Below are 26,965 nucleotides of genomic sequence, written 5' to 3'. Positions count from 1 at the left end.
CCTCAAATTCCTGCCTTCCTTCCAGTCTCCAACTTCCCTGTCTCTGGCCTCTAGATCAGGATTTAACATGTTGATTGCCCACAGTGGGTTAGGTGCCCCTGAAGAAACGCAACTGTCACCCAGATTTGGGTGACATGGTGATCAACGTGTTTTGAAGGATTTCTCACCTGGGGAGAGGGATGGTGTATTTTGTGTGTGGGAAAGAAGGCATCAGGGCCACCTCTGGGTCCATCCTCGCCCTTTCTCTCTGCCATGGTGACCAGCATGTTCTTGAGGGGTTGCTCCATCCGCCTGGGCATCCCCAGGCCCCTCCTTATGGGTGGGTAGCACAGCCAGAAATAAATCTTTGAGATTTGCAGGTAGTTTGGATTGCAGCATGGCCCAGCTTCTCCTGAGGGGTACAGGGACCTGTCTATTTCACCTCCTGAAGAAGGGTCTGTGGATGTTCTGACGGGCCTGAAGATCCTCTGCTCCCCTCCTTCCCTCCTGCCCAGCTGGACTGCCTCCTTCCTAGATCACATGGCCTCCTCTTTCTCGGTTAACTTCTTTATTTTGGTGAAGCATTATCTCTGGTAGAATCCTACCACGAGAAAGGATGCATGGGTAAAATTTTTGAAAGCTCCTACCTCTAAAAATATTTGGGTGAAAATTGGAGAAAAATTTTCCTTTAGATTCCCAAGGATTTGCACCCTGGCTTCCAACTCCTATGTGTCACTGCAGAGAAGCCACAGACATTTTGACTCCTGACCGTCTATGTGACCAGCTTTTAATGTCAGGACATTTTCTGTCCCCATTATTCAGCAGTGATGTGCCTTGGGGTAGGACTATTTTTTTCCCATTGGGCTTTCTGTAGGCCCTTCCAACACATGTTCTTAAGTTTTGGAGACTTTTCTTAAGAGTTAATTCATTGAAGATTCCCTCGTCCCTTCCACCCCTGCCCCTGCGTCTCTCATACCAATCTTTTGGGGTTCATTTTGACCAGTGGACTTTCTGGATGGTCCTCTTTTTTCCCCCTCTCCTATTCCCCATTTTCAGGGTTCCTTTTGGTTCTGCTTTCCTAGAGATTTCCTCAACTTTAACTTCCAAGCCCTCTTTTGACGATTTTTTCGTTTCTGCTAGTTCAGATTTCTAAGACCACTTTTTGTGTGTTCTCTGATTGCTTCTTTCTGTGTCCTCCCTTTGTGGGTTGCCATGTTTTCTTTCACTTCTGTTAAGACATTCCTGATAGCATTGCTGACTTGGACTTCTCTCCACATCGTTTCTGTTTCCTCCAAGATGCTTTTAAAAAAAACCTATTGGGGCTTTAGATTTCATGACACAGGCTTTCCTGCGATACCAGGTCAGCTTTGGCTGCCCATGAAAGACGGATTTGAGGCTCCAGAAATATGGGGGCTCGTTAACTGTGGCCTTCCCTCTAGGATGGTCTGGCTGTTCAGTGAGGCAAGTGCAGATGTCAGAAGGTTTAGGTGTTTCCCCTCAGCCTGGTCTACTGCCCCAGGAAAGACCCTTCCAGCCACCTGGCTGCTTGTATTTTGAAAATCCACTGAGGGGGCGGAGACATAGCCTCAGCATCGCATATCTTAGCAGCCAGCATCCATAGGTTCATTTAATCCCTCTGCTCCCATTACGGCCCCTCTGCCCTTGTGTCTAGTATCTCAGCCCTAGATGTTCTCTTAGCTCCTGTCACACCCACGTCCAGAGGTACCCAGTGCCATTCATTGGCGGAACATTTGGGGATTCAGAGTTTGTTCTTGGCTTTCCTCCCTGAGGCTTCCTGTGGTGAACAGTCATCAGATGTTTGAGAAACAAGCCAAGGGGCTGAGTTTTGCCTTTGGAATGCCATGCGGGCACAGCCAAAACCCTCAGGGAGGCTGCACCCATGGGGAGGCCTGTGGACTCTTTCTGGCTGTGGATGGGGTGGAGTGTCTCCCAGTGCAGTGGACCCTTGATCCAAGCTGGCCTCCCCTCACCCAGAACAGGTGTCTTGTCCATGGTTGTGGCCCAATACCTAGAATGGTGCCTGCTCATAGGAGGCCTGTTAGTGTGTGCCCAGGCTGGGGTTTCCCAGGAGGGATTATGGTGAATGTGGAGAGATGTGGTACCTTGAAGACTGGGCAGAATCCTGCTAGCTGGAGAGGGACGGGGAGGGGGCCGGTGACTGCTAAGTCAGTGTAGGGCCAGCTCTATCCTTAATAAAGTGATTGACTTTGGTAGAATTGGAGAAACATCCTGAATCATTACTTGGTCAGAACACAAATCTCTTAAATGTCATCAACACAATTCGCCTGGGAGAAGAATGATTACTTCCTGCCAAGAGGAGACCCTGTTAGAGGAAACTGACCCAGCTGGCCGGTAGAGACCCCACCCCAACATAGCACATTGTGTAGTCTTCCCAGAGAGCACAGGCACCACCAGCGAGAGGGAACTTGAGGGTTTTAGTTAGATACCAGTTTACAGGTCACTGTAACATCCAACCCAGAACGCCTGTCTCTGTTCCTCCTTGGTGACCTGAAAAGAGTTTTTTCTACTCAAGCCCCAAATTAATTCGGTGAGAAGTGGCTGCTCTTAAATTTTGTGCGCAGAATTACTTTGCCCCGCCCACCCCTCTTCTCTGGTCCACGGGAGTTGAGTGCCTGGGCTGCCCTCATTCTCCAGGCTCCCCGCGCGGACAGCTGACACTTTCGAACGTCTATCATTAAAGGCAAAGGAACCAGGGGCTGCAAACCCCGGCCCCTGTCTCCCACGGTCAGGAGCCGGCGGCGACGGCCCGGAAAGGGGCTTGCTGCGCTTGGTTCGGGCCTCCAAGGTGATGGCCTAGGCCTGGAGAAGAGCGGCGGGGATGCCGAGCAAGCGAGGGCGAGGGCACCGGTCAGAGCCAAGGGCAAGTCGGAGCGGCGGGGCGGGGACACCGCGGGCCGCGCGCATCGGAGCGTTTCCATCGGGAGGCCCCGACAGTGGGTGGGTGGGGCGCGGTGGGCAGGGCCCTCGCAGCTGGTGGCGTTTGAAGCCTCCCACCACGGCGGGAGAGGGGCAGCCTGGAAAAGTTGGCAGCAAGCCTGCGGAGGGGAGGCGGAGGAAGGGGCCCCGCGTTCCCCAAGTAGAGGCGCTGGCCGCCCCAGCACGTAGTTCACTCCTGCGAGCGCAGGACGCTGGGGGCACGTCACCCACGCAGCCGGGTTAACCACCAGCCTGGGGCCAGTCTGGCTCCGGCCGACCTGGTCTCCAGGGCCGCTCAGGACCGGTCGGGGAGATCTTGGTCCCTCTAGCGGGCGCAGCCCCGCCCCACCCGACTTCGCTCCTGGCCGGGCCGCGCAGAGGGCCTGAGGCTCAGCCGGGAAAGAGCGTGGAGCTGGGCGCGGCCACCCAGGAACCCAGCCTCGGTGGGGTGCGGCCAGAGCAGTTCCGCCCCCAGGCCAGACCGGCAGCCCTGAACCCGGCCGAACGGGCACGCCTCTTCGCCCAGAAAACCGCGCTCCGCAGGGGAAAGAGACCCACCCAGGCGCCCCTCACAGGCTGGGCTGTAGGGACAAAAGGGCCCCCTCCCGAGTGCTCGCCTCCACACGGGTGCAAGACTGTCACGGTACAAAAGCTCTGGCAGCAAAATACCCGGCGGAGTCCCCACCGCGGAGGGGAGGGGGAGCGGCCCCGCCCCGTCCGACCCACCGCCCTCGAACGTCGTGCGTCAGCGTGCCCGGCTCCCGGCTCCGGTTTCCGCCCCTCCTCCCGCCGGCCAAGGAGGCACGCCCATTGGCACGCGCAGGCCCGGCGGCCTGGTAGCCATCTCTCGCGGTACGGATTGGCCAGAGCGCGGAACCCCGGACCAATGGAGCCCACCCTCGTCCTCGGCCACGCCCCCTCCCCAGGCGTGGGCGCGCGACCGCCCTACCCAGCCGGTGCGCGCTCCGGGATCCCCGCCCCCTCCGCGTGCGCAGCCCCCGGCTGCCGCCGCCGCCGCCTGTAACCTGCGCCGCCAGGATGTGGCTGGGGGCTGACGTCGGGTCCAGATGTGGCCCCGGCCCCGCCCACCCCCAGGGCCGGGCCGCCCACACCGAGCCGCGGCGCGCACGGCTGCTGTCCCGCCTGCCACAATGCGCGGGGAGGCTGCGGCCACGACTTGGCGCGGTCATCCCTGACGTCGCCGCTCGGCATCCTTAGGACAGGCCGCCCCTGACGCCTTGCGGGGACCCCACTCGCCCGCGCCCCCCATGCGCTCACTCTTCGGTGCCCAGCCGGGCGGGCGCCTCGCAGACGCGGAGCCGCGCGGGTGACGGCAAAGGCGGCTGCGCGCCCAGCCCAGCCCGTGGAGAGGGCGCGCCGCGCCCCCGCCCTCCGCCCGCTCTCCGGAGGCCGTGGGTGCGGATGCGCGGTTGACGACTCGCAGCGACTAGCAGTGCCGCCGGCCGGAGCCCGCAGCATGGCAGCCGCCGCCTATGTGGACCACTTCGCCGCCGAGTGCCTCGTATCCATGTCGAGCCGCGCGGTTGTGCACGGGTCGCGGGAGGGGCCGGAGCCCAGACCCGAGGGCGCGGCCGCTGTCGCCGCCACCCTGCCCCGTGTCGAGGAGCGCCGCGACGGCAAGGACAGCGCTTCGCTCTTCGTAGTGGCGCGGATCCTGGCGGACCTTAACCAACAAGCGCCGGCACCCGCCCCTGCGGAGCGCAGAGAGGGCGCCGCGGCCCGGAAGGCGAGGACCCCCTGCCGCCTGCCGCCCGCGCCGCCCCCAGCCCCCGAGCCTGCCTCCCCCGGCGCCGAAGGCGCGGCGGCCGCGCCCCTCAGCCCGGCTTGGAGCGAGCCCGAGCCCGAACCCGAGGTGGGGCTGGAGCCCGAGCGAGAGCCGGGGCCCGCGGGGAGCGGCGAGCCCGGCCTCAGACAAAGGGGCCGGCGGGGCCGAAGTCGCGCCGACCTCGAATCCCCGCAGAGAAAGCACAAGTGCCACTACGCAGGCTGCGAGAAAGTTTACGGGAAATCCTCGCACCTCAAGGCGCACCTGAGAACTCACACAGGTCAGTGGGGCGGCCTGGGCACCCCTAGCGCGCGGACCCGGGCCAGTGCCAGCCGCCCCGCCACGCCCCCGGAGCCGCCGGCCGGCCAGGCGCAAGGGACGGCGGGCCGGGAACGATTGTGGGCTCGCCCCTTACCCCACCGCTTGGTGCTGGGGTCGGCCCCGCTCGCGGTTCGAGGCGGCTCGCGGCCCTGGGAGCCGGCGCCCGCCCGGCGACCGCGCCCCCGCCTGGCACGCCCCCTCCCGGGGCGCGCTCGGGCGGGGGCGACTGGCGTCACCGGGACCGGGGCCGGGGCCGGGGCCGGGGCCGGGGGCGGGGACCCCGCCCAGGCCAGGGGGCGCGCGGGCAGGTGCGGGCGGGCGAGTTGGCTGGATGGGTAGGGGCCGCGGGTGCTGCCTGGGGAGGTGGGTGGCCCAGGCGCCCAGGAGCTGCGGGGGAGGGTTGTCCTCGCCCGGCCCCTCCCCAGTCGGCTGGGCGCGCGTCCGCGAGGGGAGGGGCCGTCCCAGGTCGGGCGCGCGGCGGGCGAAGTTCACGTGGGGACAGGGTTCCCTCCAGGCACTCGGCACATTCTTCGCTCTCCTCTTCCTGTAATTTTTCCAGCGCTCTAAGGTTCAATTTGTCGAAACCGGAGCCAGCGGCGGCCGACGCGGGGGGCGGTCCCGGGTCTTCGCCTGCGGCTCTTTGTGGGAGCCCCGCCCATCCGGCCGGCGGGGGCGCGCCCGACCTGAGGGGCTCCTCCGCCCGGCGGCGCTTTCTCCTGAAACGAGCTCCCCGCCGACAGCCCGTCGGCCTGCGCCGCCCTCTTCCCGGCCCCGCTCTCACCTGCCGGGGCCGGATGCGGGCAGGCAGCACCTGCGCGGGGGCGGGCGGCCGGAGCCTGCAGCCTGGGAGACGCGGACCGCCGCCGGCCCCTCGCCCCCGACCCTACGGCGGTGTTTCCCTTCGCGCGTGCCCGGGACTTTGTAGTTGATTTTTCTGTGGTCGTCTTTTGGTTTTTAAGCACAAAAGTGGAAACAGCCTTTTAATGGATGGCCATCTTTCTCCCCCAGTTTGGTTTAAAGAATTGTGTTTTTCCTGAGCTCACGGGAAGTCTTCTGTGACGTTTAAGTCTTACATATCAGGGACAGGTTCAAAGCCCTTACACTGCTACCTTGTTATCAAAGGTTTAGGCTTTCTGTTTGTAAAATAGTTCACAAGCTGATTAAAAGGCTGATTTAAAAACCGCAGTCTTAAAGAATCTAGAGCCAAAGGGCTCTTTTCTCCCGGTCATTTGGAACTGAGCCGGCCCCAGGTCTACAGGTGTCAGGAACCAAGGATCTCACGAACTTTTCCCACCAGGCTTTGCCCGCATTTCTGGTCCCACGCTGTGACCGCCTCAAACCACGTGGCAGATGGTGGGGTCGCGGGTGAAGGCGAGGCCGTCGTTAGGCTTTCTGAGTCAGAATTAGGGGTGTGTGGACTCAGGAGAGGGGTGGGGACGTCACTGCCAGAGTGGGTGTGGTCGTGGGGGAGGGGCCAGGCCAGGTTCGGAGCCAGGTGGGGCAGCGTTTGGGGCGTGACTGCGGTTGAGTACCGCGTTGGGGGCGAGGCCAGTACTGGGAGGGGAACTTGACTGGAAAATCTTTCTCCCAGCCTGTTTATCTGTGGCCTCCCACCCAGTTGCAGAGGGGCTGGCCCAGGGGCGGGGCTCGCCCGGGGCTCCGCCGGGGGATACCTTCTGGGTTGGCTCGGCCCCCTTGGTCTAGGCTGTGTGCCCTGCCTGCGGGGTCCAGGGCAGGATGGCTAGATGATTGGAGCAGGGCACGCCTCTCAGAGTGGGGTGGAAGCCAGTCTCTCTGGGGTACCTGGAAACCGAAGGCGGCCAGAAGAGGATGGCAGTGTGCTACGTCTAAGAGCAGGGAGTTGCCCCGCCCTCCAGGTGTGTGGAAACTCCAGCCAGATCTCTAAGTCAGGAGTGCACATTTCCCTTGGGGCCCTTGGAAATGAAGATTTCCAAGTCCCAGATGCTGACTGCAGTTTAAGGGGTACTCCAGGTGAACCTAATTATGAACCAAGACCCTACCTATGGTCGAGGGCACGTCCATGCCTAGTTCCAGCCTGAGCCCAGGTGTGCAGAGCATAAGTAACTGGTGTTACTAGAGGAGACAGGGGCCGCCCACAGGAGGGAGAGGCTTGGCGAGCTGGCTGTAGGGGGTGACCGAGAGGCCATCCTGGGAAGACCGGAGCAGCAGGCTCTGGTCTGTGGGCTCCCAGAGTGTTCTGGGGGGTCTCTGAAGGCAGTGTTTCAGGTCACGCCAGGCCTTTCACTCTGTCCCCTGAGGAACCGCCCCCCCCCCATGGTAATTACATGGTAGGGACTGAATACCAAAACCCCTTTAGCCAAGGAGGCAGTTGGCAGCTTGATCTGCCCAGCTCTGTGACCAGGGACACAGGCCTCCCTGCAGCTTGATGATGCCTCCCTTGACCACCTGGAAGCGGGAAACTAGGATGTGTGCGTGTGTGTGAAAATTCTTTAGGAAGTCCTAGGGTCAGCTTTGACTCTGGGTGGACCTGGCCTTCCTGGCTCTGCTTTCATCTCCTATCCCCACTCCGACTAAATATGTGCAAAGAGCCACCTGTCCTGCTGGCTGTGTGGCGGTGTGGCCTCCCACCTACACCCCCCAGTAGTCATCCAACTCTGTCACTTTGTGGTGATTGTTGACGTTATAGCAAACGCATGATAAAACAAAACAAAGGCACAAACGTCTTTGCACTCGCCAGTCATTATTTGGTTGATTGTAACTTCCCAGCTTGGATTTGGGAAGTTTGCTGAGTCTCACCATGGGGAACACCTAGACCACGACCACATTTTCTTGGAGGCTGAAGGGCTTTGATTTGAAAATTTGAGGTCTTGAAGAAGGAAACTTCTGTAGCCCTCTGAGGGCAGACCCACACCCTGAGCTGCCAGGTCCCAAATCTGGAGATTCCTGCTTGTCATCCGGGGTAGTGGGGCTCGGTGGGCCCCTAATGTAGTGGCCGCTCTGTCTTTCCTGGCCAATGTGCCCCAAACACGTTCTTGCCTATTTCTTCCCGCAAAGAATTGTCTCCAGAACACCTCTGTGCCCTGTTTTCCCTCCAGCATCAGTAGCCAAAATATCCCTTGCACCCTGCCTGAGCTGGGCCCATTTCAGCAGTTCTGGGCTGTGCACCCTCCCTCCTGCAGCCCCCGAGAGGTGTTCCTGGTCACCTAGCCTTGTTTGGGGTGGGGTAAGGGGGTAGAGTCACATTTCCTCCTCTCAGCCATTTCCTGTGATGATTTGGGCAGGGTTTGTTTGAAATTTATCTTGGCTCACTGGACAAGGGATTCGATCCTGAGTGATAGTAATGGGGCCAGGATTTAGGTCCTTTCCCCCAGTACAAGCTCTGGCCTTAACACACGGTCTCCAAGCACATGGAGCCCTGGCAGGTGCTCCCCAGGGCAGCTGCGTTGGAAAGGCAGCCTGTCCCAGTGGAGGGTGACTGACTGGGATCTCCTTCACCCTGGGCAGACCAGGTTGGCAGAGGGCCAGCTCTTGGTCTGGGACACAGCCAGGCCAGCAGCTCCAGCTCCTGCCCACCCCCACTTCAGTCCCAGGCTGCCCATGGGCCTCATTGTGAAACTCCTCAAACAATGCAGAAGTGAGTAGACAGAATGTACAAGCCTTCCCCTCCCCCAGCTAACTACTGTTCCCTCTACGGGTGTGTCTCTTTCTAGACCCTCTTCATGGATTTTTCTGTACACATGCATATGCATCTGTGGAGTAGATGATTTAAAAAATATACGTATAGGATCCTACCAAACACAGCCTACTGAGCCTTTTGGTCCATGTGTTTGCTCAGTGAAGCATTGTTATTCTTTTTCCTGGCTGCATTGTACTCCAAGGTGCGCCTCTGGCTATGCCATAACTTACCCAGCTTCTTACCTGCTGAAAGCACAATGATGTTGCTTTTCTCTCTCTCTCTTTTTTTTTTTTTTTTTGCTATTATAAGATGTGCTGCAATGGACTCTGGTGTGTGTTCTGGTGTCCAGCCAGTGTTTCTGTCTGGTTTAGACCTGGGGTGTTCATGACAGCAGCATAGGCAGCATTTAAATGTGTTGTGGAGTTCCTGTGTTGACTTCAAAGACACGTTCTGTTTTTAAAGGAAATAGACTGACAGTTCTTGGTCTCCCTGGTACTTAAGTTCCTGCTGTGTCTCTGGCTGTCTTTTTTTTTAAACTTCTCCCAGTTCTCCTTTTGTACACGTGACAGCATTATATTGAGACCATTTGAAACAACCTCAACAAAGCCATCGTTACTTTTTCATGCCCTGAGGCTCTCAGCCCCTGCAGGCATCAGGTGTAGCCCCCCTGGGCGCTTCTTGGCACAGCCTGTGGTGTGTGTGTGGGGGGCTGGGGCGATGCCACCTGCACCCCTCCTTCCCCTGCCTGAGACAGGAGGCCCTCCCGTGTGAGCCGGCTGATAGGACCACGCCTCACTTACCCAGAGGCCCTGTGTGTGGGGCTTGATTGAATTCTCTGGAACCAGCAGAGTTGGGGGCCCTCCCCATCAGAGTAGGGACTGTGGGGTTTGCTCATTGACGGGAGCTCCTGGTGGCCCCCACACTGTCAGGGCCTGTCTGCTCTGACTTTACCCTGAATCCAGGTGGTGGTTTGATTCCTAGATGGGGCAAATCAAAAGGGGAAGGCTTGATGGTGGCTAAAAGCAAGGGAGGAAACACAGTGAAGGGTTATGAATATGTATACATGTGCGTTTAAATACGTAACTCGAGAAACCCCACAAAACCGAATAGCACTAGAACAAACACGGGGTGTTTGTGGAGGGCTGCTCTGTCCTTCCGCCCCCGTGAGGCCTGCGTTCTGTGATACCTGACATTCACAAGGGAGATCTGAGCTCTCGGGGCACTGTTAAAGAGTGTCTGGTTTGTGCTTTAAGAAGGCAGTTAAAATAGTTTTGTTGTTGTTGTTGCTTTTTAATGGAGGTACTGGGGATTGAACCCAGGACCCCATGCCTGCTAAGCACATGCTCTACCACTGAGCTATACCCCCCCCCCCCCAGTTAGAATAGTTTTTAAAATAAAAACTTGTAGAATGACACACTCAGTTCTCACATTGCGTCTAACACGTCCACACTGCTTGCTAGGGGCCTGGTGTTCTATTTGCAGCCGTTTATAGTAAGCTGTTTAATCTTCACAAGGACCCCATGAGATAGGCACTGTTATTGTTACTAGTGTTTAAATAAGGATGCTAAGCTCAGATGGGTCAAGAAATATGACCGAGGCTGTACAGCAGATGAGGGTGGAGCTGGGGCTAGTGCCTGGGCAGCCACGCTCCTGAGTTTGGCTGTGCCCACTGGGCCTGACTGCTGCTCCCGTCCGGACCGGGTCCCAGGGGACGATAGGTGAGCAGGGCCTCCTGATGTCAGAAGCCCGCACACCCCTTGCACATATTCATATACCCTTCTCCCTGAGTCACTAGTTATATTTGTCACACTTTTAAAAAATCTTTTTGGGGGAGGGTATAGCTCAGTGATAGAGCAAGAGCTTAGCATGCATGAGGTCCTGGGTTCAATCCCCAGTACCTCCATTAAAAAAAATAATAAAATAAATAATAAATAAACCCAATTACCTCCCCCACCAAAAAAAAATTTTAAAAAATCCTTTCCTCCTTCCCTCCCTAATATTATATTTTCTCCCTTTCTCCAAATACTACACATTATCTAACTTATAGTCCATACTCAAGTTTCTCTAATGATCCCCCAGATGGCACATCTAGGCCCGGGATGCAGGTCATCACACATGGCATTTGCTTGTCATAAGTCTTTAGTTTCTCTTAGTCTGGAAGAGCCCCCCATCTTTGGGTGTACTAACATTTTAGGGATCCCAGGCAGTTGTCCGGTTCAACATCCCACCATCTGGATCGGCCTCGTTTCCTCACAATCAGATCCAGTTTAAATGACATGTGGTCAGAAATACAGTGCAGTGCAGGTGACAGTGGGCATTCCGTGCCCCACAGTGGGGACACTCTGTTAGCTGGCTACATGGCTGGGTCACATGGTGAGGGAGCGTCTGCCGGTTTTCTCCACTGTGAAGGGATGTTCTCCCCTTAATAGTAGGTAACCCTGGGTGACACTCTGAGAGGACCAGGGTGCTGCCGGGGCAGGCGTGACACTGGTGACCCTCACTGGGCTCCTGCCTGGCCCATCTGCTACGATCCCTGCCCTCCGCCCCATGCAGGAGTGTCTCAGGCGCTCCCTTCCCCAGACAAGGAAGATATCCTCATTTTATGTTGCATCACATACTTCCAGATGGTATTTCTAGCAGCTCGGGCGGTGGTGATGGGCGTGTTCCTCTTGGTCAGCCCGCCCACTCACACCCTGGCACCATGCCCATGGGTGACCCGTTTCTCAGGCCTGGGTGGGGCCTGTGCCCGGTGATACCCTGGATGTCCTGGTGGGTCTCTGCATGCTTTCCTGAAAAAAGCCAAATACTGTTCTGAGTCCGCACACCTGAGGCTGTTTTCCTTTCCTGTTTCACAGCCTCACGGGGGACGCACCCTTGGCCCCCAGCCCTGTGGCTCTACAGTGGGCTGGTGAGGCTTCCTAGGGGAGACTCGGGGGACCCTCAGCGGGGGTGAGGCTGGTTGCCCCTGCTCCTTCGGTGCCTGGCTCTGCTGTGTCTTCCACCTGCTCTGGTCCCCTGCCGACCTGGGGCCATCCTCACGCTTGCTGAGGGCCTTGTATGCTGGTGGGGGCAGGCTGGCCCAGTGCGGCATCTGCCCTGACATCACTAAGCACAGACAACGAGGGCAGGGGGGCCCACTCCAGGGTTTGACTGTGTGCGAGGGGAGGGTCTTGGTGGGGGAGTGGATCTGTTTATTGTTCCCCTTTTTGAAGTTCATCACACAAAAACACTTGCTAACCAGGAACTTGGCCTCACTCTGTGGCCATTGGCCAGTCTGTCCCAAGGTGACCTGACTGAAAAAGTGCTGAGACTTGAGGTCTCAGATTACATGTCCCTGTGCTGCTGCCCCAGGGGTGTGGCCTGCCCTGCACGGGTGGGTGACCCGTGGTCCCCGAGCCCAGGGCATAGGCCTGGCTTCTGGAGCTGGAGCCCAGGGTGCATTGTGGGAGAGCTTTGCAAGAGACAGGGGCCCAGATCAGCGGGCACTCACCAGAGAGCTTGGGGTGCGCACTTTGCTGGGCTCGTGTCTCAGAAGCAGCTGCTGAAGGTGGAGTTCTGGTGAGGGCCTGTCTCCTGCAGACTTGGCAAGTGGAAAGGAAGCTTCGAGATGGGAGCCAACCAGGTGGGCTCCAAGGAGCTCAGGGGGGCTTCCTGTCCTGCACCCAGGGCCACCACCCAGACGCAGAGGGACTCAGGAGGTGATGGCTGGGCAGCCGGCTGGTGCCCCGGGGCTCAGGATGGAGCCTCCTCCCTCTTCTTGGGTTACGTTGCCCCCAGGTCATTCACCTCTAGTGTGAGCAGGACAGGAATTTCCTCCCCCTATAAATTCTTTCTCTGAGCTTTTCCACTTGTTTTTAACTCTTTTTATTATATAAGTGCTCACTAGGAAAAACAAAAGAATAAATAACTTGTTTGGGGGCTGGAGGAAGAAGCTAAAGTTAGTGAAAGATCAAGCATATAAGTTTTTGCAAGGAAGTGTTGGGAAAGAGAGAGGAAGTAGAAAAGGCAAAGGAGCCCCAGCACTTGGCCCGCAGGAGGGGAGGAGCAGGCCCAGGGGCCCAGGCGTGTCCTTGGCGGGAGTGACGTTTTGCCTGGGCTGTTGGCCGGCTGACTTGCTCAAAACCATGTCTGAGATGACGGGGAGGGTCCCGGAGGTTTGGGGGGGTTAGCACCCCGGCTGCTCCCCAGGCATCTTGTCAGTAGCAAACCTCGACAGGTTTTCCTTGGAGGAGGGCTGGTAAATGTGGATTAATTACACAGTTGCTACTAACTAAGCTGTGGAAGGAGTGGCGAGCAGTCTGGATACTTCGTGGGCTCCGCTTGCCTCCCTGACTTACTGCCCCTTGTCCTCATTCCCCGGACTGGCCACGTCTGGTCTGCCCACTGGTCATACGTGGCTTTTGTGTCTCTACCTGAGGTCCTATCCCATTGGGCATGCTGAGTGAGCATGGCGGGGTGGGCTCAGGCAGTGTAGACGCTGCGTTAGATCCCCTCCATCCCATCGCTGAGATGTCACACTCTGGAAGGATTTCAGTTTGTTCATCAGTTGCCATTTTTGTCCCCAGGCAAGGGCGACGTGGTGGGAGGAGGACCCCCAGGACTCCAGCTCCGGCAGCCCAGGGTGCTGCGGGCAGTCACCCAAGGTCTCCTCGTCTTTTCCAGAGTGCCCCCTATGGGCTACCGGTGTAGCACACCCTGTGTTCTAACACTGCTTTGTTCCCTGGCCGCAGACCCCAGGGGATTCTCTGGGAGAGTCTGAGGGACTTTGCAGGGTGCTGTCTTCTCTGATGATGAAGCTTCACTGTCATTTTACGCGGTGGGCCCGTGGGCATCCCAGCAGAGCGTAGGCAGCAGGGTGAGCTCATGGGGGTTGTCCTGAGTTACCGTCAGGCCCCAGGGGTTTGCAGGAAATTCAGCTGTGGCTCCTCACAGGTGCTGATTTGAAGCTGCCCTTCCCTCAGCTGGGGCTGGGTATTACGTGTCAGCACTCTGCTTGCACGGGTGGCATCATTTGTTCTTAAATTCCCTCACTTTAGTCTTTGAAAACATCAAGCTTTATTCTCCCTTTCCCGGATCGTCGTTGTCTCCCTGAATTATGAGCCAGGTGTTGAAACACTTTCCCGTGTTCAGCTCCTCCCATCACATGTTCAGCATTGCCCGGAGCCCCGGGACACAGATATTTATGTGTGTGCCATTGTCCATGCGTGTGTCTGTGTGTGCACATACCTGAGTGTGTGCACGGGGTCTGCCTCCCGCCAGAGTCAGGACAGTTGCTTCTTTGGAAGGAAGGCAGTCCAGCATGAGGTCTGGCTGGTGGCCTGTGCTGTGACAGGCATGTTGTTCTGTACGACCCCCAGTGGGGCCGCGTCATGTGGAGTCCTGCAGGAGCGTGGAGGGAGGGAGGAGCCTCGTGTGCCCCACTGTGACTGCTGGGGCAGGACTGGTCTCAGGGTGGAGGGGACCCTGGCGCTGAGCTGGACGGTGCAAGTTCCTGGTCCCCGGTGGGGCCCTCAGCTCGGCCCTGGATGGGGCCAGCAGCCTGATGTGGGGGTCTGGCTGGGGCTGGGTGAACCCACCTAAGCTGAGCTCTGTGCTGCCCAGCTGAGGGTCCAGCCTGGTGTGTCCTCGCATTTCCTCCTCCTGCCTCTCCCTCCCCTTCCTCCTCCTCCCCTCACACCTGGGACCTGAGCTTGTTTTTTAACCTGCCCTGAGGGATTTCTAGTTCTCCTGATGAGGGGAGGGTGAGTGTGCTGAGGAGCTGGAGGCTTGGGGAAGGTGTGGACACCTCTCCTTTGTGCTGTTGCCCTGGCTGGCTGGTGGACCGGTTGGGGGCTAGGGTGGGGCTAGGCCCCTGAGGACACCCCTGTGGTCCTTCCCGTGGGCTGTTGCAGGCATCAGCCTAGCTGCTCCCGGTCAGGCTTGGTCAGCATCCTCCTACACAGCAGAGGGAGGGGTAAACACTGGGTCTCCTTGGCAACCGGCTGAACCAGAGCTCTTGTGGCCAGAGAAGCTCTCATTGTCTCAAGTTTCTAGGATGGGCTTCTGTTTTGATTTTTTTTTCCCTTTAATTAACTGGATTGACTAAGGTTCCAAGATGCCTGACCTGGTACCTATAATTTTTTAATAAACATTTATATTCCCTTTATGGGAGGAAGGTTTCTTCCAGTGACTCATGGGCTTTTTCTTTTAAACTGTGGAGGGGCCCTGGCATGGCGGGCAGGGTGAGGGTGTCACAGAGGGCCCCCTACCACCAACAGCTGGTGTGGCCTTAGGATGGCAGGTAGGGGATGCACTGGCTGGGGTCCAGGCACCGGGAGCCCTCATGTCAGCCCCACACCAGGATCATATCTACCCGAGATTGATTAGGCTCCATGGAGAATTTAGAGGCAATGCCTCTCTCACCTCGGGATGTTCAGGTCCCAGTCGAAGGGTCTGACAGGCAGTAAGTCTGTCTGAGCCTGAGCAGCGCTCTCCCCACCCGATGAGCTAGTTTACACCCTGGTACAAGGTGACATTTTGGTGTTTGCTCTCCAGGTGACTGGGCTGGATGTCCCGTCTCAGGGGGAGGGGCTTGGGAGGGTCCGGGCCAGCTGGGGCACCTCAGTGTCAGGGAGACTCAGCAGCAGACTCTTGTGCAGACCTTACCCTTTACTGGGGGCAGCCCTGGGCTTCCCTGCTCCATCACCTGTGAATTACCTGCTACGGAGTCACCAGCCCCCACTGAGAAGGTGCCGGGTGAGTCTACAGGAGAGCTGACTTCATTCGTTTTGTTGTGAGTGGAGCTGACCCAGGCAGCTCTGGTGGGTGGCGTGTCCTTGGAGTCACTTTGCAGAGTCACAACAGTGTGCGGGGGTCCGTCTTCACTGGGGGCATGCAGGGCCCTGGGCTCCCTTCCCTTGGCACACGCAGGCTAAAGCCCATGGGGTTGGGCTGGGCTGCCCCTGGGCCCTCCTGCCCCAGCCTCCCTGCCAGTCCCCTGCGCGTACCTGAGTAGGGAGTGTCTCCCTGCAGTGGGGTTGGTGTGATCACCGGGGCAGAGCACTGGGACTCCTGTCCGGGACCCGGTGACCTGTGCCCTCTGCTACATCCTGACCGTCTGGGCTTTGGACTTTGAGCCCCATGTCATTGTCGCGTCTCTTGTCCTGACTACATGGAAGCTTGACCCCACGTGTGGTGTGTCTTAGTGACCTCAGTCAGTAGCCTCTCAGTGTTTTGTTTTTATCAGAGAAAGGCCTTTTTGTCTGATGGTGAGTTGTCATTTAAACAGAGGGGTGATATGCAGTGTTGGTGAGGTCCCCTGGCTTTGGAGGGACAACAGATTGCTTCTGGTCCAAGTTCAAGGTGTGCTGACCCCCTGGCCTCTGAGAGTGTGTGCGAGGCACCCAGTAGGAGGGATGTGTGTGTGTGTGGTTGTGTATAAATGTGTGTAGTATGCGTTGTGTGCATGTGTGCATATGAGTGTGCGTGTGTCTATGTGTTTAACCTGTGGGAGCAGAATCTCACCCACCATAGTACTGCTCACCGGCACCTGAATGAACAGACATCTTTGCTGATTTCTCTTTTGGAAAGAAACAGACAATTTAGAACTACTTTTCTGAAGCAGGTGCCGGCTCTTGCCTTGGGACCTCCCAGAGCCTCCTGGTGGCACTACATGGGTTGAGCTGTGTCCCACCTCAGCTCCCCAGTCAGCAAAGTGCCCATCCTGGGCCCCAGAACGGCAGTGCAGATAGTGGGGCTCCACAAGCGTCTTGTTGCTATGGAGACCCGCTGCCGAGCAGCGGCCAGTCTCAGGTGAGCCTCATTTGTTACCAGGTACCAGCTGGTTGTAGCTGGGCAGGCTCTTTAAAGGGTGGAAGCCACTAAACTGGAAACTTGAGGTGAAAGACCGGGTCACCCGTCACCAGAGCCATTTTGGATATGCTCACTCACCTGTCCCCTCTCCTCTGGGGGTCGATAGTCTTGGGCAGTCTCCTGGTGATGAGTGGCTGTGCCAGTCCTGCCAGGTGACCCCACCCAGATGGATGGGGTGCTCTGGGCAGGACTTCCAGAAGCGGGCTGCCTTGGAGAGGCTGCCCAGCCCTTGGGAGGAGAGCTCCTTCAGGTGGAGAGCCCGGCCCCGCTGTCCCCGCGGCTTTGACGTGCTCGGCCGGGGACTCCCGCTCAGGACTGACAGTCGCTCTTTCTCTGGCGTCCCGGGCCGCTCCATCAGCAGCACCCCGCCTCCTGTTTACAGGGGTACTGCCTTCGTGAGTGTCAGGCCGTCTTTCCCCCTTTCTTCTCTCTTTCTTGGGGCCCGCAGTTCTAAGTTGCAGATGTGAGATCAGATATGAGAATTGTTTCCTAAGGGGAAGCATGAGGGTCTTCTTGAGACCAGAGTTGCAGCTGTCCGACCACAGGTCATGCACCCTTCCTGCCAGCTTTTCATCCTTTGGCATTGAGATGCTTCCTGTGTGGTCTGAGGGGAGATTCTGAGTGAGCGTGTGAGCTGGGGGTGTCTGTTCTGAGCTGACACCTGGGCGCTCTTGCAGCCGTCCTCTTTCTGCTCTGGCATCTAAGTTGTTTCTGAGGACATGTGTGGAGCGTCTCCTTGCCCCGCTCGCGTGGTCTGGAGTGACCAGGCACTGGGCACGGAGAGGCCCGGAGCTGCGCGCACCTGCACCCCTGCCTCTCTGCGCCCCAGTCAGGGAGACCGCCCTAAGAGCCTCACCTGCCTCAAGGGCCAGCCTTCCATGGGGACCACAGTGGAAGGGCGCTTCTGCCGGTGCATGGCCTGGGGGCTCTCGGCCCCGGCAGACCGTGTGCCCACCTGTGCCAGCAGCACCCTGGGACGTAGTCATGCAAACTGGGCTTCCTACATTAGGGGACGATTTCCATCCGCAGGAGGTGACCTGGGACAGCCCAGAGCTGTTTGGAGCTGGCCAGCCGGGTCCCGGGAGGCTCTCCAGGGTTTGCATGTTCTGACAGTGGCTGCTGTGCATCCGTGGACACGGAGTCCTGCAAAGGCCCGGGGCGGATAACGCAAGGGTGCCTGACCTCCCAGGCACGGAACTGGCGTCTCTGGGTCCAGGTTCCTGAGCCGCTAGAGAAGGCCCGAGGAGTCTTCCTTCTCCGTCTTTCTGGAGGGCCGAGATGTCCGCCAGGACCCTGGCCCGGAGAGCCCTGTGCCTGTGCAGCCAGATCATGTGGCTCCAGCCCCAGAGGCAGGCCCCATGCCCCTCCCTCCCGTCTGTGCTGACATCTGGTCTCACTCCTTACCTGCAGCACAGCTGGGGTGTCAGCAGCATGAGCATCTCCATCACCGCCTTCACCCCTGGTTTCAGGCTAGGGCCTACTGAAATCGGGCTGTGGCTCAGACCTGTCCAGGAGTCCCGCCGGCAGGGCTGTGGGGAGGGGGCTGGGGTGCTGGGAGCCGGGCTGGAACCAGCAGCAGTCCGGGTGCTCGTCCAGCTTGGCTCCTCTGTGCCCTGGCTGGGTGCTGGGCCTCTGGGGTGGCCTGCTTCTGCCCCTCTGCCGGGGGCCTGGCTCATAGTGGGTCACTCCCTGCTTGGGAGGCCTGGGCCGTCACTCCACACCCCTCCTGGGGGCCAAATATGCTGGTCACAGGGTTTGTCCTAAGAATGTGGAGAATGAGTCCCGGTCTGGGGTTTACAGATTTTTCCCCTAGAAGCAGTAGAACCTTTATGTCAACAACATCTTGGTGGATTCCAGGGCAGAAAAGAGCTGGGGGAGGGCGGTTGCCGGCAGGGGTGGAAGCGGCAGAAGGGGTTGCAGTCGGGGCCCCTTCCCCACTGAGCTGTCCCAGGCACTTCCCACCCTCCTGAGGACAGCACCCAACCGCCCCAAAGCTGTCCTGCCTCCACACTGTGAGGAGGGGATCCAGCCCCTGAGGCGGGGGGCTAGGTGTGGCTGCCCCTTGGGGCTTGGTGGGGGGGTTGGGGCCTGAAGTCTGAGGCAGGTGCTTCTGGGCTGTGGGTTGGCGTCTCCTCAGGTCTTTCAGGCTGGACCCAGGGTGATTGGGGGGGGTTCTTGGGGCCCAGCAGGAGGAGGCTGCAGTGAGACCCTGGCCACACCGAGGTGCAGAGTGGGCCTGATAGGAGGCTCGGGGGGCACTAGCCCTGGGCACCAGGGTCCCAACCCACCCTGCAGCCCGGCTGAGAAGCTCTAGACTCTCAAAAGGGGAGAGAAGGTGGCCAGGGTCGCGGAGATGGGGCTGGGGCTGGGAGCCGGCCTGCCCAATGGTACACACAGTACTGTGTAAAGCTGCATTGGTGGGGGTGGGTGTCAGGACAGGGCCAAGGGTGGGAGGCATGGGGTTTCCTCGCTGTTCCCAAGGGCTGTGAAGGTCCTGCCTCTGGCTGGGGTTGGAGGGGTGTGGAGTGGAGACACCTCCCTTCACAGGACTGACCACTGACCCAGAGTGTCTGCTTAGCCAGCCCCGGGGGAAGGTCTTCAAATGTTTTAGCCACTCATGATGGTATTTTCACCCTCCAGCTGTCCCTGGGCCCTCATTGGTTCATCGCCTCTACTGTCCCATGGGTAAAGTCTGTGGTCACCGATGGAATAAATCCGTGCTCTGATCCCCGTCCTAGAGGGAGAGCGCAGGCTTTTGTTATGACATGCCCAGAGCACAGATGGTCGTGGGTGCAGAGGGAACGTGACCCTCTGAGTGTCCATGTATGCAGCATGAGCCCCTTTCCTGACAAAGGCCCCCACACATCGCCCGGCACCTTCTGTGCACCTGTAGCCTGTCCCAGCAGGAATCCGTCATTTTGCACAGAACCCCAGGTCGATGAGCTTGGCTTGATTGTTTCTGGGAAGATCACGCATCTGTGGTTCCAGAAAGCACCCTCTTCCTTTTCCTGAAACTTGCACCGCTCCCCCACCAATACACACACGCACGCATGAGTCCTGGGCTCCTTTTCAGCACTGGCTGCCCCTCCTGGGTTGGGTCCCTCTGATGTTGACCCACCCGCTTGGGGAGAAGTGAGGTGGATGTGCCCAGGACCCCTCCCTGTGTCACTGGCAGTGCTGGTTCGTCCCTGGGGCTGCACGCCATCCCCCAGCTCATCTCCACGTTCCAGCCTTGTGGCAGCCCCTTGGCCACCTCTTTCTTCTCCTCACATCCTGCCTGGACCCCCAGCCTCTCGGGGCCTTGGGGGCTTCCAGGCGGGGGGAAACCCCTGCCACCCCCACGCCCCAGCCTCGGCTTCTAGGGAGGGCTTCCCTCGAGGTGACGCCCGCATTGTCACAGGTCCGCTTCTCGTCTTCTCTCTCAGAGGCATCACCTTCAACTGGAAGGAGAAACGAAAGCACCACCTGTGCCTCCGAACCTTTCAGTTTCCAGATGGGGTGACCTGGGCCTTGGTCGTGGGCTGCGTGGTCAGTCATGGGTGGGCTGCTGGGACCCAGCCCCCTGCCTTTGGGGCCTGGAGGTTGGGGAGGTGCAGATGGGAACAGTGGGTTGAGTGGGCTAGCAAGGGAGGGGCTCTGAGGGGACACGTAGGGTCCCCGCCTGCTGGCTGTCAGCTGAGGCTGTGGTGGGTCAGGTCTGTGATGGGGCCGAGCTCGGCAGGTCAGAGGACTTGAGGGCTGAGAGACTAGGTGAGGTAAGCACGGAGCTAGGGCTAGGTGTCCCCCGAGAGCTCTGCCGGTGGCACCAAGGCTCCCGAGGAGAGGGCTTCTGCCGTTGTGCCTGGGGACCACCTGGGAGACCAGGTCACAAGGGTGCTGGCTGCTCTGCCCAGACCATGCTGGGCTGGCCGGAGGTGTGGGAAGTGCTGTTCTTGCCACTTGTGGGTGGGGAGAGGTAAGTGGGGGTGTCTTTCAAAGCCATGAGCCAGATTCCTGTAAGGAAGGGGTCTTAGGGGGGACCACGGAGGGCGTGGGAGCAGAGAGGCACCGCCCAGTCACTTGGGGGGGTGGGCGAAAGGCAAGTCAGAGGGACCCCTCTGGAGGCAGGTCTGGGCCTGAGGGGCATTGTCTTGGTGATGAGAGACAGGCCCAGGGTGTGGGCATCCAGGGGTCATGCTGCTCCTGAGGGGTGGTGGGAAGAGGAGTCTTATGGAGGCTCCTCCCCAGGGATTCTGCACAGGGTGGGGTGGGGGACTCTAAGGGCGAGGAGGGAAGGAGGGAGGGGGCGGTGTGACTCAGGATGCCAGGGGAAGAAGAAAGAAGTGGGTGTCACGGTGCCCTTGTGCCCTGGCCTCTGGCCTCTGGCTCCGGGCCGCGTGCATGCCCGCCTTTCCATGGGCATGTTTGGGAGAATGCTTGGGCTCTCTGTTGGCTTTTCCCTGACCACATGCCCCCCACCCGGGGATAGGGGAAGGTGTGTTTCCAAAAGCCCGTCTCATGCCTGAGTGCCTGCCTCCCTGCCTTCTTGACGGCTCCCCGCGGGCCAGCCTCAGCTCCTGCGGTCTCTTCTGTTCTTTCTGGGCACCTCCATCTGTTTCTGCAGGTGAGACCCACACTCTTGGTTTCCCTGCTCGGGGAGGAAAGTGGAAAACTCACAGGACTTGGGGGATGTCAGGATGCCCACGGGAAGGTCAAGTCTAGTAAAGAGAAGAGGATGCAGTGGAAGCAAATGAGAGTGGCGTTGGCCCCGCTACCCTTTCTGACCTGGTTTCCAGCTTAAGTGACAGTGGAACCTGAGGGTCTGAGGGTCTGGCTCTCCAGGAGGAGAAGGGCCACTCATGGCACCCACATGCACAGGTGCCCTTATGTTTTATTGAAAGTGACATGTTAACTGCGAACCATTTTGGAAAATTAGAAAAGCTCAAAGAAAGAGAGAGAGTGCCCTCAGTTTTACCTCCCAGAGAGGTTGCTTGGCACTGACTTCACCCTTGGTGATCCTTCCCTTCACCAGCCCCCAAAAGACCCCTTGTCGCCCAGGCCTGGCTGGCGTGGCCGCAGACGCACAGCCCATCTGCACGGGCGCTGACCGCTTCGTTTTCATGAGCTGGGGCTCAGACTGCATGCCAGGCCTCCGTGCCTTGGGCTCAGCTTTGCTGCCATGTCACTGCCTTTGGATTTGGCACCGTCCAGGGCTGTTTGCAGAGGCCTGTGCTCTCTCTGGACCTGCAGAGTGCGGCTGTGGGGTGAAGCAGGGGTGCTGTGTCCTATGCAGGCCTGCTCCCCTGACTCCCCTTTGTGGGGTCCCGGTCCGTGACTGTAATTCCATCTGGGGGAGTTCAGGACTGTGGGAGTGCTGCTGCCCCGGGCGCTCCAGTGACCCTCTGGGTGGTCCTGACTTGGGCATGTTTTCCGAGAGCTGGCCAGGCCCCCAGCAGCTGGGAAGCATGTGCCCAGTGGGGCTGCAGTGGGAGTAGCAGCCCTCCAGTCAGTGGAGTGGCCGTCATCCCGGGGGCCAGGGATTGTGTGCATGCCCGCCTTGTGCTGTGCCTGGTCCTGGACCCCAGTCTCTAGGTCCTGGCCAGGTGTCAGCCCTGTCAGCCCCTGTCACCCACCTCACCTCTGATACTTGCATGGGCCTCTTGCTGCACGAGCGTGTGTTGGTGCCTAGGGATGGGCAGGGAGGAAATGGGCTCCCTCGGGGCCCCAGAGGTGGGCGCATCGTGAGGACTAGATTCAGGAGAGGGACTTCAGTCTCTCCAGGATGCTTCAGGCCCCCATCCTGGCCCTGGGGGTCCCCCCAGGGGTCACAGCTTCCAGCGGCCCTCCCACCACTGTGAGGCTGGGTGGGAATGAACAAAAAGCATCCCTGCAATTCCATAGAGCTGGACGGTGGAACCAGCGATTGGCCACATGTCCTGGGCTGACCGGAGCACTGGGAGAGCTGCTGACACCGCCGGGTCCTCAGCGAGGCCCTTGCGGCAGTGATGACCGCTTCTCTGGCAGAGGTGGCTCTTCTCCACCTAGTGAAGCCCTGCAGAGGGTCCCCCTGAGCTCCCAGAACTTGGAGAGTAGTCAGGCTGTGGAGCCATTATGCAAGTTACAGGCCAGGAAGGGAAGGGGTCTGCCTGTCACAGTTGGGGAGGGGCATGAGGACCCAGAGGTGTTGGTGGGTGGGAAGTTCGTTCCACAGGCGGTGCAGGCCCACTGCTCAGAGCCTGTCCTGGCACCTCCTATGGGGACAGCTGTTCCTCGGCGGCAGGGGTGCAGATCCCAGGGGACGCATGTGAGGGTCCAGGCGGGATGCTCCCCTTAGGTTCTGTCTTCATCAGTTGCTTGAACTTGAGGTGTAAGGAACGATGTCCCCAGGGTGTAGGGTAAGGGAAATGAGGCCCAGGGCCTGGTGCTTTGCACCTGTCTCACCCAGCCGTGTTTAGAGAAAGCGGTCAGGCGTGTAAGGAGGCCTCCTGCCTGATTTCAGAGGGTCTCCAGGGTAGCTTTGGTGTGGGTCCAGCCCTCTGGGAGGACCTCAGGGGTGGGCCAGGCCAGTGCAGGAGGCCAGGCCCACTGGGCTCTGAGATGCCGGCACCCGCTGCCCGGGGTGATTCGGGCTGCAGCAGTTTTGAATAGCTAAGGACCCTCGCTGTCAGTGGCCTTTGTGTAAGAACATGAGAGCGGCAGGGAGATTAGGGGACACCAGGAGGCAACGCTTGGTGGACACCCAAGTGGAGAATTCCACAGCGTCTCCCGGAGTGACGAGCCTTTGCAGGTGACCCAAATCGGCCATCTGTGGGCCGGAGGGCAGCTTCTGAGTTGGGTGCAGTCAGCAGTTGGAAAATGCCTGGTCCACCCACACTGGGACTGGCTTTTGGTGCTCTGGGACCGGGTGAGATGTGAGTATGTTCCTGTTTCTCGTAAGAAGTTGCTTTACTGGAAGACTGTGATTAGAGTGCGTTGCATCTGTTTTTCCTTCTGATTGTAAAAGTGGAGCACGCTCACGAAATAGGATGTGGGAAACAGAAAAGAAATGAGAGAAAAATTAACGAGGAGGAAGAGCACCAACTTTCATCCCACCGTCCGCGCGTCACTACTGCTACCCCGTGTGCCTGTGCGTATTTCCGTAGAAAACTTGGGGTGTCCCACACAAGTCATTTTACGTCCTGCTCTTTCCCACTGTTTAGCATTCTGTCCTGACGGAGCCCGGGGTTGTGCAGGTGTGATATTTCCAGCGACTTGCTCCCCTGGAATAGCCTGTGACCGACTGTCACCCATGGTGGGCCTGTGCTTGTCATTTTCACATGAACTCCTGGGAGCCAGCCAGGGAAGGTGCAGGTAGAGACAAACTGCCTCCTAGGAAGGAAGACCGAGCCTGACACCCCACCAGCAGGGCTCGAGAGCACCTAGCCCGGCACCCTGGCAAGAAAGGTGTTCTTAGATGTCCGAGGGCCCTGCGGTGAACTGAGTGGGCCGGCTGGGAAGCGTTTACCTAACAAAGGCCCCAGGCCCGCTCTTTTACCCCGGGGTCCCCACACTGCCCTGCTGTACACCCCACCTCCTGACTCTTGGGGCTGGAGGGCGTGTGGTTAGGCCTCCTGGTCTTGGGAAGGTGGCCGTGGGAGCTCTTCTTTCTTGCCTTTGGCGTTCAGGCCAGGCCAGGGATTTCCATCTCTTCTCAGAGCTGGTGTCTGCAGGGGCCCCTCTGCCTGGACTCCGAGGTTCCACCCCGCAAGCCCCCCTGGCTCCCTGCTCTGCGCGCACAGGCCTGGTGGCCAGGGTGGCGGCCAGCTGGTTCCCGGTCAGAGCTGCTGGAGTGACAGTGGAGTCATCTGCGGTGGCTCCAGCTCCTGACCCCGGGCTGGCCCCTTGGGAGGGCCTTGGGTAGTTGCTCTGTCCTCTGGGCTAGGGCCCTTCCATGGTTGCTGCATTCCAGGCTCCTGCATGCTTTAGTGACAGCTGGGCATCACGAGGCCAAGCTGAGCGCCCTTAGGAGGCAAAGAGGTTGTTTCCAGGTCTCAGAACTGCTGGGCATGGCCTCCAGAGCGGCCATTTGCAGTTCTTCGGGGAGGGCAGCTTCCTGACCCTGGAGGGGCAACGAGACCAGGCCACCCTCCCCTGGTCTGTCTGCAGCCACTGTGCAGCCAGCCCCCCGGGGCAATAGGGAGTCAAGGCGCCCCACCCCCACCCCTCAGGCCTGGGGCGCTTGCCTCGCCTCCTGGCAGCGCCTGGCTGGGGTCAGGGCTGTGTGACCCAACGTGTCTCAGACCCTCGTTGGGCCTGATTTCCTGGTCTATCACCAGGCACTTTTACTGGGTCCAGTTAGAAGGCAGGTCCCGGTGGAACCAGAGCTGGGCCCGTAGCCCTGGTAACACGGCTCAGTCCCTGGGGGTTTACAGCCACCACCGCCCAGGAGGAGGAGTCGGAGCCAGGCTGGTGCCCAGGGAGCCCATGGCAGCAGAAGGTGCTCCTCCAGCTTAGAAGGGGAGGCCGGCTCCAAGGAAGAAGTCAGGGTAGAAAGTCAGGAGGAGGGGAGGCGAGCCCTGGGAGGGTCTGGGCCATCAAAGCGCTGCCACCTGGCCTAGCCCACCCCCCGGCTGGCCCGTGTCTGGCCTGGTCCCGGCAGGGGCTGGGCTGCTTCCAGATCTGTTTTCATTTTCAATTCCCTTTATTGCTCAAACCACCTCAAGGCCACAGAAAACCAACCGTTATCCTTAGCTGACCTCAGATTCCTGGCCTCAATTGTTTGCCGTTTGCTAATTTTAGCTTCTGATCATTTCCACCCTTATCCTTCCCCCAAAGGGAGACACACACCAAGAATAGCGCTAGGAAGGGGGGCTGTGGTGTCTGCGGCTGGAGTTCCCACAGCGATCTGGCCGGGATATGGGGCAGCCCTGGCCCTGCAGGCGGGGACCCCAGGCCCTGTCTTGGGGAGGACCCCGCACCCACAGGGCACAGACATGCAGAAGAGAAGGACTTGCCTGAGTCTTGTTTCTCGGAACCCCTCCTCCACCACCGCCTGCCCTTCCTGGCTCACAGAACCCTGGGAGGCAGGAACTCCTCAGAGCTACCAGGCTCCAGGGCCGCGTGGACGCGCACAGTCTGGGGTCAGACGTGGCGCTTGGCCGCAGCCCGGCCCGGTCCCCGCCCAGCGCACTCTGCTCCAGCTGTGAACACACTGCGATGGCCTGGCCTGCAGGCTGCTACCTGCCCCCGCCCCTGGAGTGTGGCAGTTGGGGGCAGTTGGTCCTGGAGCAGTCAGCCAGACCCCCACCTGGGGTGCGGTGAGTGGGCCTTGGAGACCAGCGGCCGGGGGATGAAGCCCGGTGTGCAGAGTGGGCTCTGGCTGGGCCTGTGGCCTGTGGTCATGCCCTGCGTCTGACGGTGCTTAGACTTGGGTAGGGAGGGGAGCCCGTGGGGAGTGCTCACTTCCTTGGCACCCCCACTGCCTGGATGCTGTGTGTTTTCTTCCACTAATGTGTCTGTGCCGTGAATTTAGAAATCAGAGCATGTCTCGTGCTAGAGTGACACTCACTGACTTAGGAAGTGCGTCTGCAGCCAGGTCCCACCTCACTGCCCCTTTGCCCCAAGTAGGAGCTGCGTCACCATCACCAGGAGAATGGGCTCCCAGCATACAGCCGCTAGGCGTTGAGCACTTTGTACTCAGGTTTTTAGGGAATCAGAGGCAGCGACAGCAAAAACAATGAAAAGTGCCTGAGGGTCATACAGGCCCGCAGAGGGGAGGCTGCCCGGTGAGGCTTTCCTGTGGTGGGGGGGACAGGGAGGAGCAGGAGGGGAGCCGTGTCCTCTCCCTTGGGTGCTGGCCAGCCCGCACCCTTGTGGGGCTTCCGAAGATGGTGACAAGGATGGCAAAGTGATTCTCTAAGAAAAGGCTTGGCTGCCGAGAACATTGGACCAGTTCCATTCCACTCTGTAAATTATTCTAAAAGGTTTTTAGGGTAACGAGTGTAGTAGTGCCCTAGCCCCAGGCCCGCAGCGCCCCGTGCATCTGCTGTGATGGACGGGTGCCTGGTCATGCCCCAGCCCAGGGGCCCCTCTGGTGTTGTCTGCCCAGCGTGTGCTCAGAGGGCTCTCTTCAGGTCCCAGTTTTGGGGCCTTATCTGCTGACTTCCCAGGATGGCTGAGGACAGATGCACTCCCGGCACCTTGCCGCCTCCTCTGAGCTTGGATTAGGTCAGCATTCCGTCTCCAGAGATGGTTAGGACTAAGGACACGCAACTTGCAGGTGACCTTGGTGTCACACAGGTTTCTTTTCCTAGAATTCATAGTTACCCTTTATGCTTGGTTTTCTCAGTGCTATTGTCACTGTCTTGTCCCCTCTCCCTCCGCCTCCCCCTGCCCCCTGCCCACCTCTTCTCCAGACCTCTGGGGTCCCCGGGCTTGTGGTCCCTGCTGAATTA

General features: G+C 59.2%; 1 protein-coding gene and 1 long non-coding RNA gene across 2 annotated transcripts in view; one reads left to right on the top strand and one right to left on the bottom strand.

Moving 5' to 3' along the window:
• The first annotated feature begins 2,956 nt into the window (after nucleotides 1-2,956).
• KLF13 (KLF transcription factor 13) overlaps nucleotides 2,957-26,965 on the top strand; it is a 44,370-nt gene continuing 20,361 nt past the window's right edge. Inside the window, exon 1 of the mRNA XM_074354283.1 lies at nucleotides 2,957-5,003. Within this exon, the coding sequence (XP_074210384.1) occupies nucleotides 4,415-5,003 (589 nt within the window). The 5' untranslated portion in view covers nucleotides 2,957-4,414. The remainder of the gene's footprint in view (nucleotides 5,004-26,965) is intronic.
• Nucleotides 21,406-25,658, bottom strand: LOC141575290 (uncharacterized). Its single transcript, XR_012502777.1, has 2 exons — nucleotides 25,526-25,658; nucleotides 21,406-24,532 (listed from the first exon to the last, which is right to left on the bottom strand). It is a non-coding gene; the product is annotated as an uncharacterized LOC141575290 (long non-coding RNA).

The sequence above is a fragment of the Camelus bactrianus genome, chromosome 27 (genome assembly GCF_048773025.1).
Source record: "Camelus bactrianus isolate YW-2024 breed Bactrian camel chromosome 27, ASM4877302v1, whole genome shotgun sequence".
NCBI classification, from domain to species: Eukaryota; Metazoa; Chordata; class Mammalia; order Artiodactyla; family Camelidae; genus Camelus; species Camelus bactrianus.
This window is presented reverse-complemented; position numbering and strand designations above follow the sequence as displayed.